The sequence below is a fragment of the Centropristis striata genome, chromosome 5, assembly GCF_030273125.1.
Source record: "Centropristis striata isolate RG_2023a ecotype Rhode Island chromosome 5, C.striata_1.0, whole genome shotgun sequence".
Taxonomy (NCBI): domain Eukaryota; kingdom Metazoa; phylum Chordata; class Actinopteri; order Perciformes; family Serranidae; genus Centropristis; species Centropristis striata.
The window spans coordinates 28,624,992-28,646,933 of NC_081521.1; the positions used below are offsets into that span (position 1 = coordinate 28,624,992).

General features: G+C 38.2%; 1 protein-coding gene across 1 annotated transcript in view; it reads left to right on the forward strand.

The window, feature by feature from the left end:
• Positions 1-5,383: 5,383 nt before the first annotated feature.
• Positions 5,384-21,942, forward strand: part of cfap74 (cilia and flagella associated protein 74) — a 67,377-nt gene continuing 50,818 nt past the window's right edge. Inside the window, exons 1-14 of the mRNA XM_059334231.1 lie at positions 5,384-5,485; positions 6,017-6,127; positions 6,277-6,355; positions 6,679-6,843; positions 7,716-7,814; positions 7,923-8,027; positions 9,148-9,321; positions 9,707-9,817; positions 11,603-11,705; positions 14,231-14,388; positions 14,551-14,764; positions 14,876-15,028; positions 18,127-18,282; positions 18,417-18,535. Coding sequence (XP_059190214.1) covers positions 6,040-6,127; positions 6,277-6,355; positions 6,679-6,843; positions 7,716-7,814; positions 7,923-8,027; positions 9,148-9,321; positions 9,707-9,817; positions 11,603-11,705; positions 14,231-14,388; positions 14,551-14,764; positions 14,876-15,028; positions 18,127-18,282; positions 18,417-18,535 — 1,724 coding nt within the window. The 5' untranslated portion in view covers positions 5,384-5,485; positions 6,017-6,039. The remainder of the gene's footprint in view (positions 5,486-6,016; positions 6,128-6,276; positions 6,356-6,678; positions 6,844-7,715; positions 7,815-7,922; positions 8,028-9,147; positions 9,322-9,706; positions 9,818-11,602; positions 11,706-14,230; positions 14,389-14,550; positions 14,765-14,875; positions 15,029-18,126; positions 18,283-18,416; positions 18,536-21,942) is intronic.

Genomic DNA, 21,942 nt, shown 5'->3' on the forward strand with positions numbered 1-21,942 from the left:
CAACAGAGCGGAGAGAGGGAGAGAAGGAGGGATGGAGAGAGAGAGAGAGAGAGAGAGAGAGAGAGAGAGAGAGAGAGAGAGTCACTAATCTGCCGATCCCTCCATTGCTTAAACGTCAGATTCAATCTGGCCACGGGAGGCAGGAAGTCATGTCACGAACACAGGACTTCAGCATATTATGTAATGTTTGACTCATTTAAATCTTATCCGTGAGTTAATTATGTCTCAGTTACAGACCAATGTCACTCTGGTGGGAAAAGAACAAACAGCAGAGGCTGAGGGGCCCAAAGTAGGTATATTGAGGCACCCAGAAGTCCTTGAGTTGATCAGGGGACCTTCCCCCATTATAAAGCAGCCGAGTAGGTCCTGCACTAAAACAAATACTTCCATGACATCAGTTAGTTAATTCATGTTGGATTGAGTATTGTATGTGTGCTCCAATATTGCGATAATTGGGTGTGATCTTAAATTGAACAACTTCTGTGGGACTGTGGAACAGCTGACTGCCCCAGGTTGTTATGGGCCTTTTGGTCAGCAGAATAATGCCAAGGAATTAGAAACTATAGTCAGCTGAGAGGTTTCACTGTTAGCTGGATACATCCACCTCAGACTTATATAATTCTGTTCTAATGCACATGTACATCTGAATGTTTCTCATATCAGCTCCTAATACTGTAGCACTATTAGGCTTTTTATGTCTGGGACCAAAGACCACACTCAATTTAAAGAGATATAGGTTAGTCTCATAAGGGAAGCATTTGTCTCTTTGTAGTCATTTTGAGTATCTTTGTAGTTGCTTTGTCTCTCTTTGCTGTCATTTTGTGCCTATTTGTGGTTGTTTGCCCCCTTTTATAGTTGCTGTCAGTCTGTCTGTGGTCTCTTTGCAGCTGTTTTGCATCTCTTTGTAGTTCTTTTATGTTTTTCTTTGTATTTGCTTTATGTTTCTTTGTTGTCATTTTGTGCCTCTTTGTAGTCTCGTTTTGTTTATTTGTAGTTATTTTGTGCCTCTTTGTAGTTGTTTCATATCTCTTTTTAGACATTTTGTGTCTCTTTGTAATCCCTTAATGTTTATTTTTTTAGTCATGTTGTGCCTCTTTGTAGTCCCTTTATGTTAATTTTGTAGTTATTTTGTGCCTCTTTGTGGTTGTTTCCTATCTCTTTGAAGTCATTTTGTGCCCCTTGGTAGTCTCTTCATCAATCAATCAATCAACACTTTATTTCAGACACAGGGGCGGTCCATATAACAATAAAGTAAAAACACAATAATAAAAAAATAAAATAAAATAAACAAGACAGAATCAAAAAGGACAGAGAGACAGACAGATATTCAATATAAAATATTATAGGCTAATACGCCAGTGCTTCCAAAGCCTTGAGGTGAGCCTGATTGTACTCATGGCAGGATTTGGCAGTGCAGAAATGATGCTATTTGGTGACTGAGAGTCTACACATGAAGCTGAACATGAGGTTCCTTAAGTACAGCAGGACATGTGGACACACCATCACTCACACACATTTGGCTAGCACTGCTCACTCTTGGCACATTAAGCAGCATCCTCAAGCCATCATTATATGCCACCTTGAGTCTCTGGATACTGCTACTTTTGTAGTGCCGCCACAAGCGAGCAGTATTCATTGGGGTGCAGAAAGTTTTAAAAAGAGTGATCTTCACATACAATGAACACATACAGAATTTCCGTTTCAACATGTTGGCCTGTGCATACATCATACGGCATTGTCTTTGAATGTCCCTATCATCAGACAGGTCATCAGTCAAATGATGTCCTCAGTATTTGTCCTCTTCACACGTTTTAAGGACAGTGCCTGAGAGAGAGAAGACAGGGATTGACAATTTATTGTCTTCCTTGCTTTTGACTATCATAATATTGCTCTTTTTACCATTGTATTTAATGTCAAAGTCAGAGCCATATTGCGAACATACTCTGAGTAACTGCTGGAGGCCAGCACTATATGGACACAGAATAACCAGATCATCCGCATACATCAGATGGTTTACAATGGTCTCACCAACCATACATCCTGTTCTGAAGCTGTTTAGCTGGTTGGATAGCTCGTCCATGTAAATATTAAAAAGGGAGATAGAATGCTCCCCTGCCTAACTCCATTGCATACTTTAAAAGGAGCAGATGTAGAATCACCCCATTTAACGTACATTGACTGATGTGAATACCAAAAAAACAGGATTCTTATAAGAGATGCCGGAGCCCCTCTATTTTGCAACTTATAAAATAATTTTTCATGGTTCACCCGATCAAAGGCCTTAGAGGTATTAATAAAACAAATACAAATTGTGGAATTATGTCTGTTATACAAATCTAATATCTCTTTAGGAGAAAAATGCACGTATCTGTGCCATGTTTAGGTTTAAAGCCAAACTGGTTATCGGAAGTTTGTTTGTAGTCATTTTGTGCCTCTTGGTAGTCTGTTAATGTTTATTTGTAGTCATTTTGTGCCTATTTGTGATTGTTTTACCACTTTTCATGCTAGTTGTTAGTATCTTTGTATTTCTTTGTAGCTGTTCTGCAAGTAGTCATTTTAGTTCTTTTGTGTTTTTCTTTGTTATCGCTTTATGTTTCTTTGTGGTCAATTTTTATTTCTTTCTGGTGGTGCATGTCTCTTTGACTGACTGACATTTGGCTGAAGGCTGCGGGGGTCCTGACACTTAGAGCCTATGGGCCTGTTTAGTAATTCATCCATAAGTGGAGATTCAGTGTACCAACACAAGGTACAATAAGACTACTACTGACACAAAAAACACACTCACAGGAACTATATACCAATAGAACATAAACCATAGCATTTACAGTATAATTGAACAAGTAGATACTATAATGTTGCATGTACCACAAACATGCCTATGTAGGTTAAGTCAATAATACAAGTGATTAAATCTATCAATTTCCATCTATCTAACTTAAACATTATGGTAGTGGAGTTCTTTGGGTAATCATATGCAAATAATTGCACAACAGTCAGCCTTGGATGTACAATTCCATATGCCTCATTTTAAATTTGCCAACACTTCTTCCTGTCAGTGCTGTCATCTGTATTTATGTTATAAAGATTTTCATATTCTCCCTTGGGTGATGTACCAGCAGCTTTGACTTAGATGATATGCTAGTTTTCTCATGTTGCTTTGAAAATTCAAAGTGGTGATTGTCAGCTGGCTATTGATATAATTGGGACACTGCTGTGCTACAGTGTTTATTGATTATGTTTTGGTCCTTTTCTTTGAGGTTTTCACATTATTTTGTCCACCCAGTTTAACAAAGCCACCAGATAAAAGAAGGCTTGACGAATACTAAAATAGATTATAAACAAAAAAGGTAATAAACACATCTCCCTCCCCACATGAAGTATTCTATGAATTTCCAAGGGATTTATAGAGATATGAATCCCAGCGGTATAATCTCAGTGCACGTTTTAATCTCCTCTCAGTTTGATTAAAAATAAAATATTAATAGGAAATGCATCTTCCATTATGTCGAAATGTGCAGGCTTTTATTTGCGCCTTATTAAAAGTAACCTGTTTTATGTGCTGAGGGGAGTTCAGTGCATAGATGCACCTGCCCTGGTTTCTGCTGTCTCACCCTGGGGACCAGAGACAGGCCTGGAGTCAGTGGTTGTGGATTCAAACCACATCAGACCTTCCACTTGGTTTTGCTCTGCAGGTTCTTTTGATATGAAGATGCCAGGCTGCAGCAGTGCACTGCATGGGATTGTCTTACCTGTGTCGAACACAAACTATTTCTTATTCCTTTTATTCCTTTTACCCTCATGTATTCTCTTTCTCCATCTCTCTCTCTCTCATTCTTGGTTTCCTTCTGCTGATCCATCCTTTGTATCAGCTGGAGTCTTCCTTTCCCTCTCAGTTACATTGCTCTGCCTTCATCTCTCCAACAAAATCTGCCCTCGACACAACTCACACACACACACACACACACACACACACACACACACACACACACACACACACACGCACATGAACTCAGTATTTATTTATTCAGTTTCCCATGGTGATACAAAATATTCCTGTATCACAAGATTTCAATGTTATACAGTAGGACACATGCTTCTCTCATTCCTCTTCTTCTGAATTTCTCCTCAGAATCACGATAAATTGAAAGACAGCTTTATTGTGTCAAATAAAAGAGATTCTTTCCAATAGAAAGCCCATTGTGCCAGTGCAATACTGATCAACTACAAATTAATGTCTTTTTCCAGTGTAAATCAGATAGGCACATACAGTATCTTGCAAGCTTGACAAAAGATTTTGCATAACTCGCAGATTCATAATTTTTTTTCAGAACCAGCTGAGATATGTTCTGCTGAGTGTGGCTTCACTGATATCAATCAGAAGAAATAAAGCAGTCTGAATCAGAAAATTGTAGCACGTTGAAAAAGAACAACAAGTAATTGTGTATAAAAATGTATGTGTCATACATTAAATATTACAGAAATACTTCCATTAGAAGAACAACATCATTGTACACACGTTACGCAATAGTAGCCCACTCTGTAAAGATAATTTGTGTATAATTTCTCAGTAACCACTAAAGAATTGTATTTATTCCATATATCATGTCATATTGATATCATTTGTAAATTATATATATTGGAAGAAGGTTTGGTTGCTTGCTCATTAATACCTAGCTGTAAATAAAGTTTAGAGGTGTCCTTTAAAATCATTCACTAATATTATCCTGCCAATCACTACAAGCAGAGATTTAAAAAGGACATTAACACAAACTGCTATTTTTGTGAGGAATATTCAGAAACTGTTTTATGTCTCTTTTGGCATTGTTCTCACACCAAACTTGTTATTGATCATTTATTTAAAACTCTGATTTGTTATGGGAAAATGTGGTGTTTGGTTTGTTTCAAACCTCAAGAAAAGAGGTTTTATAATAAGCTTGATGATGATTTTGGCAAAATTCTTTATTCACAAATTGAGCAATAAAAAAATTGTTTTGTTGTTTTCCTGAAGGATGTCACACAGAACTAATGTTTGTAGGCTATGCTTTTCAATGTTTTTGTATAGTATGATAAACCCCCTAGCTCTTTATCTGTTATTGTTCTATTTGTATACAATCCCAGGTATACTGTATATTGGTTTTGTTATTTGATTAAAACAAACAAACAAAAAAATACAGTGCCTGCCATTTACAGGTGCACAATCAGATTTTTTTTATTTATTTATTTATTTATTTATTTATTTATTTATTTATTTATTTATTTATTTATTTATTTATTTATTTATTCGTCTTATGCTGCTGTTTTACCACCAGCATGTTTCAGTTGAAGTTCAGTTGACAGAAGAGTCAGGAGGCTTCAAAGCCCCGCCCCCTGCCTCCCGTCTCCTTGGAAACACTAACACTAAACATGGCGGATTTACTCCTGCTGTGAGGAAAAACTAATTTTCAGAAGATATTTTGCCAAGAAGCGGAAAGCCAAAACAAGCAAGGTAACGACTCATTGTTCATTAAATTTAGTTTTGAACTTTTTAACGTTATACAACCCAACTTCTGCATTAATTGTGGATTAACGTAGTTGCCAAGCTTCCTAGCTTTCCAAAGCTTAGCTCGCCCCGGTCGAGAAACGACAAGCCGAATTCCGTCCAGAAATCTGGTTATTTAAAGTTAAACTTACTTAGAGGCAATTTCACACCACTCAAAAGTATAATTTAACATCTGCTGCAATTCACTAGGAGCCAGTATTTGATTCGGCAGGCATATAGACCACCAACCAAAACATTTAAATAAAATGATAAACTTTTAAATGAGGCCGAAGGCTGTTTCTGCAACATGAACTAACGTTAAAATTATGCGAAGACTGAATAGTGACAATTAATTAACATAACAGGATGTCTTCCGAATTAAGTGGCTTCAAACTTCACTGCTGAAATGTTGAAAATGTTTATTTGCATTCACCCCATATTAGGGGATATTTTAAAGTTAAAGCCATAAGCTATAACTTTGTCTGTTAATATGCACAGGTGTTATTCATAAATAAGGTGAAATGGACGTTCAAGACAGGGAATGTCCATCTGATGAGGCGTCAGAAAGGTGTGGACTGCTGGGTGTCACCACTACTGAGGACAATGAGGGTGAGTGACAGCTCCTGTTCTTCCCTTGTTTGCAAAATGCAGTCTGTATTCTCTACTTGTAATCACTAATCATCATCTTTCTAATCCACAATCACACATATAGGCTACATAACAGTCTACTTTACTTTAGCTTTAATATTGTATTTCAGATGGTCCGGCCCAGGATACATTTAAAGATGAAGAGCCAGTCCTTCCTCCTGATTTAAAGTGGATAGATGAGTTGTATGAGTAAGTTTTTCTTGATTTTCTGTATCATGTTATATTTAAACTACTGAATACAAATGTCTGTGTAATAATCCCTAATCCAGTTATCTTCCCCTCAGCATTGAAAACATTAGGTTACTATGACACTGATATTCTAACAGAACATATAAATACAGCACAATTTTGTGTATTTCCCCCATAATTTTTTTCTTCCTACATTGGAAAATCTCAGTAAAAACAAATCCAGGCAGAATAGTGGTATGGTTTTCTGTATGTACATAATGCATGGACAGATTTTAGGTTAAACATGCAACCTTTGCTAAATGTAATTTTCCATCTGCCTGTAGAGAGGACGATGGTGATGGTGACGGTGTTAGTGACCTTGCGGCTGTGGCCGTCAATAGTAACAAGAGGAGTTATGCCGAGACAGCACGGATGTTCAAGCTGAGACGAAACCTGGACCAGCTGGACTGCTTTCACCAACAGAAGGAGCATGACGTGCTGAGAGCCAGGTCTGGACCTGGCAATCAACAGACTTCTAGAGTTACAGTAGTATCGATGCTTAAATCTAGAATCTACTGAAAGCTGTACATTTGTTTTGTGTGTGTGTGTGTCTTTTTTTCTGGTTTTTGTATTGCTGAGAAAGAAAATCCAACAATATTTTCAGCTCTTGGAAAGATTTTTTTTTTTACGCCATTATTCCACTCTCCCAGGTCTTTCCCCTCTTGCCCTCTTCACACAGGGCCAATCATTTCTCTACCAATTGAATCAGCTATTTGCAGGAAATCATTTCAGCTGAAGAGAGAACATTTCCCATAATGTCCTCTCTTCCCACTTTTCTTTCCTCTTTTTATTTGCTGGCACTATGAGCCATTAAGCACCCGATGAACTGTGATGCATTCCCCAGCAAAAATTGCTATGATTTTCCTTCTGCACAAAACATCAAAGGTCAGAGTGGAGCTGTACTGCACTCTGATCAAACATGAGTTTAATGGAACCCAAGCGCACCTGGCTTTTAACCAATCTGCAGCTTTCACTGTACCATGTGCCTTGATTTTCCTTTTATGACAGTCTTTTCCCCCAGTCACAGATTGTTCTGTTGCACACCATTAAACTGCAAAAAGAACATTGGGCAATTCAAAGCTTTTGAGGTGTGTGTCCACTCTCAGCATTTCAATATCTTCATTAGATTACCTTGTTAGCTGACAAAATTACCTTCCATTTATTGCAATGGCCACAAGAAAATCCATTAGCCTGATGCTCTGAGCACATTGCACTTTAACAGCCTTGAAAATGTTCTTTCTGATTGTCTTGTCCAGGGATGTTTCCCTATGCCAACACCTGAACTTGTCTTTATTATTTTGTGTTAATTTTTTTTTTCCAGAGAAGAGCTTAAACTCTGTCGTCAGAATATTGAAAGTTTGGTGGAGCAGAGGGAGAACTTGGAGAAAGAGATGGAGCAACAGAGAGCAGCAGACAACAGGTGATTTCAAGATCAATAAAAAGTGACTGGTCTGTACTAAAGTAGTCCTATATTTTTCTATTTATCCAACCTCTGTGTATTGCACTCTTTGTTTGTTTTACTCTGCAGTGTGGCAGTTTTTCGTCTGCGAGCCCAGCATAAGCATCTGTGTCAAAAGCTGCAGAGTGAGGAGGAGCTGGAGGGCCATATCAACACTGAGCTCAAGCAACAAGAGTGAGTCCGAGAGGAAAATGGTTTTTGCAGGAAAAATGCAGCCCACTCATTTGACCTATGGAATAACACTAAGGAGCAAACAGAGGGAGTACACATTCCCCAACGATAAGTGTACAGTGTAGTGAGTTATAAAATCTTGTATAAGCGCCGGCCACACCATGAAAATTTAGCAAAAAGTTAACTATAATTATTTAGTTTTAAAAATTATTCTAACTCAAGTGGATCCATATCACAGCTTTGATGACAATGACATCATTTAGATCAGTTTCAGAGCGATTTGATGAACTACAGCCAATCGAAATCCATCATGTTCAGACTTTATATTCCAATAAATACAATAATAAATCATCTAAATATATTTGTAACTATCAAAAGCCAAAGAAAAAAATCAGATCTGAGCAATACATCCAAATCAAGCTCTAAGGCTTGCAGGGTGAACATAGCCGCCATAATTTTACAACCTGCTAGGCAGTGTTTAGGTGTTTAATGGACTAATCTATTCCTAAAGCTTAGACTTCCTGCAATATATTTCAGCATCTCAATGGTACCTGAAACAACACACATACTAACACAGTGCTCTTTGTAGTGATAAAGCCAGATTGCTGATATTCTGTGCTGCTGCATCACAGTAATAAATGATGCAAACAGTCATCTTGGCTGGAAGGCTTTCACTGCCAAGCAAGCAATTATGGTATGCTTACATCCCAAGAGTTTAACATGCAGCAAAAAAAAATTCCTTTGTTATGTTGTTTTGTTGCATCAAAAAAATCCTCCCAGTGTGTTGTGGGTCAGCTTTTCTTATTTTGTAAAACTTCTGAGGAATCATGCTTTATTCTGTTCTAATGAACTGCTAGGTTGAAATCTTGAAATGGTCTGAACTCTGTTTTGGCTTTTCTTAGTATGGTCCCTTAAATTTTTGTTTCTTAGACCAATGGATTCAGTTGATCGATCTGTTCTTAATCATAATCAAATCAAGCAAGATCGAAAGCCCCATAAAGGTTTATCTTCTTACCTCCGCTACACTAAGTGACTGTAATGGTAGATAATATACACCATCAGTCAGAATTTTAACTTCATTTTCTATCTACATCCACCTCATTCTACATATTCCCTTCTTTAGACTGGAGCTGAGCGAGGTGGAAGTGGAGCTTGGCAGGTTCTCCTCGCTCCGGCAGGAGGTGCACGAGGAGGAGCGGGTCTTCCAGGTCCTCAAGGCCCAGAAGGCAGCGACAAGGGTGCAGCAGGAAAGGAAAGCCAGCCAGAACCTGCAGCTCAAGATGCAGCATCGTATGGAGTAGGGAAAACAACCATCTTTTACATTCACACTGTGTTGGTTTTTTTGCGTGTATAAATACTGCTCTGTTGTGCATACAAAAAGATTGATCTCAGTATAACTAGAAGATGTGACATTTAATTTATGCAAAAACAATTATATGCACATGGTAAAAGATGATAAATTATTCATTTATGCACTGAAGTGAGATTAAATGCAGCATTGTGCCTTAAAGTATATCCAAAGTGTCGCTACCGGATGAAAATAGTTTGTCCTGTGAAATTGTTCCATAGCATCTTTTTATTGATCTTTGTTTTGAGGAGCCTGTGTGGGGAACCAATTATATCAACCTTGAATAGCCGTGTAATGACTGATATTTTATGAGTTTGTGATTGTGTTCTGATAGTAAACAGGCAGCCATGCTGAAGAAAGAGGAGGCTGAATGTCAGAAGAAAATTGAAGAGGGCCAGGCGAGCCGCAAGATAGCTGCCAAGTACTTGAAAGAGACCATTAAAAGGTAATTTAAGCCAATAAACAAGGCTAGAACAAGAATATGGTGTATCTCTGAGGACTTATTGGAGCGTTGACACATCCTATTGATCATTCGCTCACACTGGCAAAATATATGACAAGGAGACACTGAACAGAAAACTTGTAGTTGAAAGTGAATAGCAGAACAGATCTTCGGAGAAAAAGTGATTCATGTTAGTCATTAAATTTCCCCCCAAAATGTTGATAAAATACAGTCTTGTCCATGAAATTAAGGTTTGGTTCTGGTGTATGTTAGTCTATGGTGAGAGTGGGCTTACAGTATATGACTTTGACCGGTCACTCCTAACATAAGTGTCTTTGCAAATCAAATTGAAGCAAATATTGGAAATCCAATACAGTGACCCCAACTCCACCTCAATGCTTGGAAGGATAATGTGGCAATATTTTGTGTTTTCATATTGTCAAATATACCCTACATACAAATGCATGTACACCAAATGTATATTAATCATCGGCTGAAAAATAGACTACAGCAAACCCACAATTTACTCCCGTTTGAATAGCTTTTTCTACAATCCTGAATCAAACAAGGCTAAGTCAAGACTTAGTGTATGGCTGACCGCGTTTGGTCAATACGATTTTGCTATTTTGTGGGCAGTGTGTTACAGGAATAGTTAATTGTAGTGTCTATGATATTTGAATATTAGTAGTGATACAATTATGCTTTTGTGCTGGTTATACAAACAAGTAATAATATGCTTAATGATTGTCCGTTCATCCTGCGTCTCACTGATCAAATAGGATTGGATTTGCATTAAATTCTGTATATACAAATAAAGAATATTACAAAGAACAAAAGTTTCTAAATTTGAGCAAGAGACCGGTTGTCTTTGTACTGTACTCAGTTTAATGAAGGTCACAAACAAAATCTATTGCATTATTTTTGTATTGTGTTTTTCATAGCATCCCAACTTTTTTGGAATCGATGTTGTATCAACTACAATACCCAGCTGTTTTAGGAAGTTCCTTAACATTTTAAACAAACAAAGCTTTGTATGTGTGACTATTTTTTACACAAAGATTTACATCTTGTTCCAGTCACTCATCAAAGTGCCACAGGTTTGGTAGGGAGGTCAGAAAGTCAAATAATCAAGCACAACATGGTAACTAAAACCCACTTTTGCAGCTCATGAGTTTTGCAATGAGCACACTGCTTTGAGAGTTCTTATCCCACTTATACCATGGCAACATGCACTAAAGCAAAATATAACGATTGTCTATTTATATAACGGGGCTCTACTTTGATTAACAACAATTTTTCAGCTCCAGGCATTGAAAGAGGTCATCGTCTAGTAACAATCAAAACTATCAGCCAATCAGGATTTATTTCTCTTAATTACTATCTCCTATTTTTTAAATTCCCCCTCTGTCTAATTACTTCATCACCTTGCCATTACTCCAACATTTTACACAAAAAAGTAATTAGGTATGTTGAAATCAAAGATGTTGTATGATGATTCTGTATAGGAATACACATATTTGTTTTTAATGAATGCCTCTATGTACTGTATATGGACCCTAAGTTAAACAGTGTTTTCTATCAGTATTTACAGCCTAAAAGCTAAAGCAGATGGTATTTTCTTGGAACACTCAGAGGGGTATGGTTATAGAAAATAAAGCATTACTGAGTCATGATAAATAACGTCATCTTCTGGAAGTTTTAATCCCAAGCAGTAACAGCAGATTTGTTTTACCCTCTGTACTGTATTTGAGCATTCACATGCTATGTGATTGTCCCCGTTTCATTCAGGATGCATCAGCAAGAAGCTGAGAAGGAGCAACACAACAGGAAAATAGTGGAAAAGAGGATACAGGCTGTCAAGTCACTGAAATCTAACATAGCAGCGACCCAAGTGAGCACCAGCACCCACCCATACTGATACTGAAGCATTATGGTTGTTGTTTAGCTGTAGTGCTATGTATTATTTACATATTCTTTAGCTGCCAAATCTATAGTGCAATATAAGATCATTCCAAAGTGCATAAGTGAACAACCTTTTAAGTATAATGTCTTTTTAGTGATACAGTATGTACTCATAAAGTTTTAAAGACATAGTGACATAACTTAATTTAATTTGGGCTAAAAATGTCAGTATAAGTACATGGAACAGCAAAGGTATATGCTGAAATGACATTCAGTTATGTAATGACTGATGTTTGTCTTATGATTATTACTGAAGATTCTGAAAATTTAGAACAATTAACTATTAAAAGTTATGAAACAACCTTGCTAGTTTCAGCAGGACTCAGTAACGTACATTATGAGTGTTGATATATTTGTAGCTAATACATTTTACTGAGCCTGGCAGGTGTCGTGGCAAAAAAGAAGCAACTTTGTGTACACAGATCACGATTTGTGCTCTTCAATAACTTAATTTGTGTTCACCAGGTAACAAAACATAAAACTAAACAACTTGATATCATTTTAACATGCTGTACGTTCAGGGGATGTCGAAGATCAGGCGAAATCTGAAGAATGTCCAAATTAGTTGTCCAAAACAAAAACAAAACTGTATCTTGCCTGAAGATTTCACTTAGAAAACACTGTACATGGCCTGACAACTGTTTGTATTTCATTGCATTATGACTGTATGACTTATAGCAGCCAAATCTGGACAATTTTTGCTGAAAGGACCTCCAGTGTAAACAAGAGTGTTGATCAATGGTATCAATATTAATGTGAATGAATTAATGCAGAACTTATTTGTTTTTTTTAATGCACCAGTCAATTCTTGAGATTTGGGGCTGCTTTGCTCCAATAACATGTCCTCTTTCAGACTAGTGGAAAGAAAACTGTGTGTCTGCAGAATTATCCTAAATTTACCAAGGATTAGCTTTAGGCTGTTTTCTCAAAATCATTTTTTTTCATTGTCTGAGCTAGAAATATCCACTTCAGTAGCACTTACACACACCAAACTTTCCAGTTTCAGTCTGATTTTGTATGAATTATAAAATGATTATAAGATGAATTCCTAAAAACATGTTGAAAAATGATTATTATCATTTTTTGGGAGGGCCTCTTTCGGCTTTATTTGACAGTGGTAGAGAAATGAAGTGAAAGGGGTAGACAGAGGAGAAGACCTGCAGGAAAGGGCTCCGGGGCTGTTGACAGTATTTTCTGATCTTTGAAGTCATTAAAAAAGATATGTAAAATGTTCTCTGTAAAAAACTTTGACTCAAATATGTCAACAAAATGAAAGGAGAACTTTGGACCTGACTTTATCCAATGTTCAGATTCCTGTTCTGGAAATGTTTGGAAAATTAGCACATATTTAGATACTTAATATTTAAACATAACATTTCAGAAAATTTGTCTTAATGTAAGTAATCAACTGGGGAAGTTTCATGATGATATCTACAGTCATGGAAAAAAAATATTAGACCACCCTTGTTTTCAGTTTATTGTTCATTTTAATGCCTGGTACAACTAAAGGTACATTTGTTTGGACAAATATAATGATAATAACAAAAACAGCTCATAAGAGTTTAATTTAAGAGCTGATATTTAGACATTTTCCATGATTTTCTTGATAATGATTTATTATTTATATAGTTATTGTCAAGAAAACCATGGGAAGTGGCTAAATATCAGCTCTTATTAAACTCTTATGAGCTACTTTTGTTGTTATCATTATATTTGTCCAAACAAATAATTGTACCAGGCATTACAATGAACAAGAAATTGAAGAAAAATAAGTTAATTATCCACTTAACTGACACAGCAACTTGGGAATTTAAAGCACAAATTACAAATCTATGTGGGTATATTAGGTACATTTATGGGCATGAATTACTCACTTGTGCACACAAAATATATTTTTCTTCCCATGACACCTGCTGGGCTCTGTAGTTTTTACTGTATGAATTCCAGTGTTTGGTTTTGGAGATGTGGGAGTACCATATGCATGTTGGATGTAGTATGACTTGTTATAATAATGTCCGCGTTCATGTGAATCGTAAATCGCAAATTACTGTATTTACATAAACAATAATGTCGCATTTAAATAACATAACATTTGGACAGCTACATTTGGAAGCCAAAGGAAATCATTTTTAACATCTGGATTTATTTATTCTATCCACTCTGACCACACTCTGGCCAAGCTGTGAGGCAGAAACATTTTCATTTAATGTCATTACTACACCCACCCATGTATCCCCAAATGCACTTAATTCAGCTCTGGGCTGTATATACTGTTGTCGCCAGTACCTATATGCTCATCATCATGATCTTGCAATGCAATCATCATCATGCTTAGTGCTGTATTTTACAGTTCAACAGGTACATTTCAGACTAAAGGGAAATTAGCTCAACCCTTTATTGCTTAAATATGATGGAGTCAAATATAGCTTTATTAATCTGATGTTATTTCTTCAGGAGAGCTTACGGGTCCAGCAAAGCAGAGCCAAAGCAAACTCCCAGAAGAAAGAGCAGCGACAGAGACAGCTGAGAGAATCCCTTCAGGCCCAAGGAATCAACAGTATCAAGCATATGTACCAACAGAAACAGCTAGAGGAAACAAAACGAAAACAAGAGTATGTCCTCTCCTCTCCTCTTCTCTCCTCTCCTCTCCCACATGCATGTCCTCCACTCCCACTCCATGCAGCAGTGTGTGGGTGTTTTTTCTCTCGCTGTGTGCTGAGGAATACATGACCGCATTTCAGTATAATGCAGTGTTGTTGATTTGCCTTTCTCAGAGAATTTGAGGAGAGGCAGAAGTCAAAGAGAGCAGAGATTGTGGCAAATATCCATCATGAGGAACAGCTGGTTAAAAGCAGAAAGAAGCACCAGGCAGTGCAGCCTAAACCTTCAACCACTGACAAGTTCCCATCTCTGGGGAGAACAAGAGAGAAGCTCCTGCACTACCTGGATCCCAGCCTCCCATTAGCCACCGAGGAGACAGCCACTGTCGTGAGTGGCTCATTCCATCTGACATGACATTTTTTTAAATGACTGTGGATAGAGATCAAGTGCATTTTGAACTATTCTGACCCACCGTGTGTGTATGCATTTGTCCAGCAGTTCAGACACTTTAGTGACATCAGCAGCTCGTCGTCGGCTTCCTCTGATGCTGAGGACCTGGATGAGTCCACGCACCAGGAAGTAGACCACCAGAGCCTTGTTGACAGCCTGGCTGAGCCTGAGTTCTCTGGGCTGTGGGACCAGAACTACAAGGTGCATTAAAACAACAGCCGCTGCCAACCAAGAGCAAATCCCTGCAAGCTGCTAAATTTAAACACTCATAAATCATGTCCCATTCACAGCAGCCACATCATTTTTCTCTGGGGGTGCTTAATGCATATTTTTCAACAGCTCAATTCCCCACCTGCAGACTGAAGCATGTTAAATAAATAATCCCACTTAAAGCCAATATGTAATTGATTTGGTTAGATTTAAACAACAAAGCTGATTCAACTAATTTCTCGTTCACTGATTTAATCAGGCTGGCTGGAAATAGGGGGTTGTTGGTTGGTTGGAACAGGGACAAAACACAGGTTCAATTCCCTGTAGTTGTACTAGCAGTTTGTTACTGTGTTCTGAATAACAGAGCTGGTGGTGTTTGTGGCTGGGAAACCAGTCACAAACACTCTTTCCTGCAATACAAACTCCTGCTAGTTGGTGGGATCTGAAGGGAAACTCCACATCCTTTCTGAAAAAAGGCACCATGACACCATATGACACAGAGGGAGCACAATCTGTCTTAACCGTCGAAGGTCAACAATCAGGCCACAGGGCTGAGGGAATTAGAAAGAGCTTTTTTTCAGGGCTCCAACAGATATTTTTAGAGAGTTTTTCTGTTTGCCAACTCTATTTTAATTAAAAAATGCCAGAATATACATTTGTGATGTGAACATCTAGTTCTATCAACAGTCAACCAATGGATTATCAACAACTATTTTTGTGAACTGAATAATTTATCAAGCAAAATACCCTACAATCACTTTCAGCTTCTCAAATGTAACACATATTTAACACATTATAGTTTCTAATCATACAGCAAACATTTTTTTTGTGGTACATTATCTAGGGGGCATCAGTGCGTGTTTTGAACAGCCTGAGCCTTCATAATTAGAAATACGACAGTGTGTACCAGTATCTGTGTTCTGTGTTTTTCCATATGACAGAAAATAGTACGGTGACTTGTTGTAGTATGACTTCACCTGTTGCCCGCAGCTCTTTATCTATCCACCTCAATCACAATTTCTCCCCTGCTAATGATCCGTGGCTGCACTAATTAATCTGTAAAAACCCATCATTAATCTGATAATGATTATACTCCCACTACTCTAACTACTGATAATAACAGTGATGAAGATGATGATACAGTGACAATGATAATCATCCAAATCATTACCATAACTATATGATCATATCAAATCAAATCACAAGGCCCTATTAAAATCTGGTAGTATAAATAGTTATTTTACTTGTTACAATCGAAGTATCACACTGCTATCTGTGTCCTGAGTAATACTAACACATTAGCATACAGTACACTGAGTGCCTGTAGGCAACAAGCACTGACTTCATAACACAGTGAGAGCACTGCAGACCTTTTAGAAATACAAGCTGGTATTGTTTTTCTTAACACAGTATACAGTATATAGACTTAGTTGCCTTATAGCAACAACAAGTTAAGAGCTCCCTATGGAAAACAAGTTTTGCAATAAATGTAATGAATGATATTATTACATTATTAATCCCACAATGGGGAAATTCAACCTCTGCATTTAACCCTTCCTTTTTTACACCAAAGTGAGCAGTGGGCAACACATTACTGCCACTGGGGAGCTGTGTGGGGGGGCTAGGTGCCTTCAGTCCTTGACCTGTCAGACCTGAGAATCGAACCAGCGATGTTCCGGTTACTAGCCCGATTCCCAACCTCTAGGCCACAGACTGCATCACCACAGTGTTACACTGTGGTGACAGATCCAATTCTGGCTTTTCTTCAATTTGAAGATTCAGTGCCTTGCTTAAGGGCAAGGCTGCTCCATGGTTTTGTTAATAGAGGTGCATTGGCAATCCGTCTCATCCGACCCTCCCACACACTTGAAATGTGGGGCGACAGGCGTCACTTCTCGTTGTGCTGGTGCCTTTGAGGCCTCAGAGCGAGCGCGGTGCTACAGCTCAGAGCTCTGAGTAGAGTGACAAGTCTAGTGGAAGCAATCTCTCCTCCTAACATACAGATCAGACTCATTCCCCCGTCAGAGGCTACTTCTCTACACAGTAATGGCTAGTGGGAAAGATGAGCACAGCAATGTAACAAAGCTAATAACATGATTCATGAGGGGGAGAATGACGATGAAATGTCAGTTCACTTCAAGTGCTTTACAATACACAAAGAATAGAGCCGGGATAAAAGGACAGAACCATGAAAAGTAAAACAGAGTCCTTTAAAAACACAGCTTCACTTTTTAACACTTTAAACCTTGAACACACTGTTTGCCTCTCTGTTAAGTCACTATCTACATTAAATGAATTAATACAATGACGCTGACACTAAAACGCTTGCATTTCCATTATTACAACTTAGGTGTCTGTGGTAACATTCCTGGTAAAAATCACAAGCAGTGCACAGTAAGTGACCATTTTCCTTCACCCAGCTGTAGTTGGTCTGACAGAGAGGGGAGGCGGAGCTTCTTGTTACCTGTCAACTGCATGTATATACCAATATATTTATGTTAAGCTTATATCAGCCATTGCATATATTGACCATATACTGATCATAACTTAGAACACATTGATAATAAATATAAGTTTTAAACAATTAACAAAGTGTCAAATGTACTTAAAACTACATGTTCATACACACATAAATCAGTACAAATGTCTCTCATTTTACAGCTGACTAAGCCCATAGGAAGTGCATGGTTTTAATCTCATAATAGGATTTAATAATGTTGTGTTAAAGCATATTTTTTGCACATAGTGACATGTGGTGCATATTAATATCTCCGCTTAATCTGAATGAGAATATAGTTATTACACATAGTTGTTATTCACACACAGCAGAGGTGACAGTCAAACAAAAAAGGAAAATCTAAGGAACTGATGAAACAACTGACAAATAACACAAACTAATTAAAAACTTCTATGGAAGGTTAGATTTGTTTTGCAGTCACCAGGCAAACTCTCAATACACTTTCTAACTTTGCCTTTCATTTTTATGTCAATGAATTTTGACTTTGTTATGTTACGGTGTGGTACTGAGGGATTTATTATAGTGATTATTTGTAATGGCTATCAGCTGTTGCTTTCCTTTGTGATTACAGGTCCTGAAGGAGGAGATGACATTGGTGCAGACAGAAGTAAAGCAGGAAGAACTTGCAATGTCCAGTGGAAAGCTCAACATTCCTCCTATAAAGGATCATGGAAAAGAGTTGAAAGGGCCTCCATTCATCAGTAAACCAGAGATCATCCTCTTCAAGGTAACACAACACTGCTTCTGTACAATGCACAACCTGAAAAGACTAGCCTGTAATGTAGATTTTCCCATTAAAAACAATTTAAGCCCCCAACTCTTGATTTGTTGATTAAAATAACAGTGAATGTTGTGTTTTAGGACTTTGAAGTGGGGAAAATATATAAGAAGAAAATTGTCCTGACTAACATCAGCTACATCACCAACTACTGCAAGCTTCTTGGCGTTTCTGCCCAGCTGAAGGATTTTATCTCCATCAAGTAAGATTCTTACATTGTCAGTCTGTAAACACATGCTGGTCGGTAGTGGCCACCGTGCAGTACAGTGGGGAAAAAGTGAGCAAAACATAAACATTATGACAAACGTATGCAACATGCACTCAACACCAACACTGTTAGAAGAAATACAACAACCTGCAAATATGCAACCCATACAATATATCAAATGAATATATGATTTTAAAATACTTTAACTTATTCATGTCAACATGAAAGGTCTTTCTTAACCTTAAAACAAACAATTAAGACAACTGCCTTTATTTTTAAATTCCCAATTTAAATTCTTCTTGTTCAGTGTAATGACTGTCCCATCATATTTTAGTTGCTTTCTGTGAGTTGATATAATTGTAACTAAATGTGTTCAATGAGCCTTTGTTATTGTATGATATTGGTCACGGGTCCTAAATTGAATCAAATCAAAATTGTATTGTGACTTTGTGATACCAGCAAATATCGTATCATTGACCAAAGAACTGATACTGCGATTTGTGATAAAACTTGAGATTTACACCCCTATTTACTCCCAACATATTGTTGAACTCACAATGAACAGCTTTTTCACCATTATTGATTGAGAACCAGAGATTTTGTCCTTTTTAGTACATGTTTTGCTTGAGTTGGAGATTTAGATGTGCTATGCTCATGGCTTCGAGCTGCTGCAGAGATGAGGCGAGGGCTACAGAGGTCTGGTCTGATTAAGTTTTATTTGTTTTTACTTTTGGTTAGGGGTATAAAAGGGTGTACTACCCAAAATGTTTAACTGTCCCTTAATGTTTCATCCCCATCAATCCCCATCACCCACGCCATATAGAGGTGATTTTTCATATTCCAAATGGAAAGACTAGAATTTGAAAATAAGCCAGAAACTCCACTTTGGCTCTGTGTATCACCGTGGGACAAATCAATCTCTGTGGGGGCAAACACACATAGCACAGCACCAAGCAGCCCACCAGTTCCTAAACTGAATCCCATCTGAGGAATGCACCGAAATATTCATCCTACAGAGATAAAAGAGACACCCAAATATAACAATTAAGCACAGTTGATGTTCGGTGGCATGACTTAGAGAACTGTAGTTGTTTTGAATATCTAATGTAGTTATGAAAAATCGGTTTCAAAGACTCAAAGAATTCTGGTATTGTAGCAGATAGAGGTGTTTTCAACAACAAATGTTAAAGCTCCTGTGAACTCACTATATGTTGAACAGCTTCAATTATCACGTGGAAACATCTGCTGATGTATCACCACTCAGGAATTCAATACAACCACTTCTTGTCACTTTAAAAGACGATGGAGTGGACGGGAAAGCAAAGCCTGTCCTCCCACATACGGACGCCAGCTTGGATCACCATGATCACAGCTCCTCTTATGAGACTCAGCTCAGTGAGTCAGTCTACGTCTCTGCTATCTGCTCTCTCTCTCTCTCTCTCTCTCTCTCTCCCTCTCTCTCAGCCTGCCAGCAGCCCACAGGCCGAGCAGAGCTGCATTGTTCTCCAGGTCACTCACTGTGTATCACTTTCCCATCAGCTCCCCCATGACTTGCTGTGGTTTCTTCGTCTCTCTTCTTTCTGCCTGACTGAGTGAAGAGTCTCCCAGGCTACTGCAGGGTCAGCTGGAAACTGCTGATGCCATTCTTGAGCCTCGGTGCAGAACCACTTGTCTGAACATATCACCTTCTAGTCCTCTGATCTTAACTCACATGTAGTAAACATGTACTATGTAGCATATATTAAACCCAATCAACTCCCCATCTCTTACACCGAAAGATAATTCAAAAGCAAATTAATTAACATGCGAATAACAGGTGCCGCTGTTAGTTTTCTACATGAGATTAATTAGATACAAAAACCCAGCTCTTCCTGCTGGATGACCTCACAGTCGTGGCACGAATCTCTTCATGCCTGGCTGATATCTCTTCATGGATGAAAGCACGCCACCTTCAGCTTAACCTCTCTGAGCTCCTTGTCATCCTAGCTCGTCCCACTAAACATGAACAAATCAATATCCTGTTTGGATCGGCCTAACTCATGCCCACAGGTTGTGCACGGAACTTGGGTGTCATGATTGATCCCTCCACTGGCATCGCACCAAAACCCAAATTCAAAACCTTGACAGTTGCTTACGAAACAGCAACTAAAACAGCTCCTGCCTACCTGGACTCCTTCATTCAAGTCTTAGCTAGACTCTTCCCCCCATGTAGCTCCCAACAAACTCCATCTGATCTGCTGAGTCCTTCTCAATCCTTAAGAAGTGACTAAAGACCCACTTCCCTTCGTGAACACTTTAACACTTACTGGACATGGATGATCTATGCACCCTATGCAGTCTCTGTGCAGTGCCTGCTGACAGCTACCCTGTCAGACTCAAACTTAGCCCATTGGTACTCACGTTTACTCCTTTTCGATCAAAGCACTTCCAGGGCTAGTTCGGAGCCAGTGCCCAATCTTGAATCAGTTCCCCCTGGCTCTTGGTCAGGAAGGTTCCAGATCGGCACCAACTCTTTGCTGGTCTTGCACCAGGAACAACTTCCATCAGGAGCTGGGTGCAGGATTATCATGACCAACAAGACCAACTAAAACATGTATCATTAATTTGATTCGACTTGTTTAACTACAATGTGATTGATAAAGGCTTGCATTAGCGGGCTAGCATTAGCTTACAACTAAGTCTAACATTAACATCTTACGCTCAGTGTTAATAAAAACTTAATCGCCGTCCATAGCAATCAAGATGAGCAGAACAAATGTGTTGTACATGTCATGTTTGGATGCTAATGTAGGCTCACAGAGCCAGGAGCAACATTTGTAAGGAGATGATGTAGTCCGCCATTGTTGCTGTTATACTTGCTGAGGAGCGGAGATGTATATAGACGTATACAGTGATGTAATGATGTGGCTCTTGGTTTCCAGCATGGACTGTATATAAAGATTACCTGACAGCTCCCCAAAGGTGAAGCCAAAATATGATCATCCCCTAGTGGCTGGCTGCAGTATAGGTCATAAACCCCGCCCCCTCACTGTTAGCAGATAGGACATGTGCCAAACTAAAAAGTCAAAGTGCATGTTAAAGAAATGTTTTTAAAGATGTTTATGTCATTGTAGGTAGTTATTATCACACTGATGTTTGTTCAAGTGTTCATTTTTCTGAAAAGTTCAGTTTAGAGACATGTTCGACGTGTAATGACATAAATACATTAAAGGATTAGGTATTTACAGAGTGACTAAGCATCTTAGATAAGATTTTTTTCTTACAAATAAAAAAGGCATTTCATAAGCTACAAAAACCCTATTAAATTCAGTACCATCTGGGGTTTTGCTGATATAGCCTTCCATGGTGTTGTATGACCAGTGGCTATCCCTGTTCAACCACCATGCTGTTGGATGGCCATC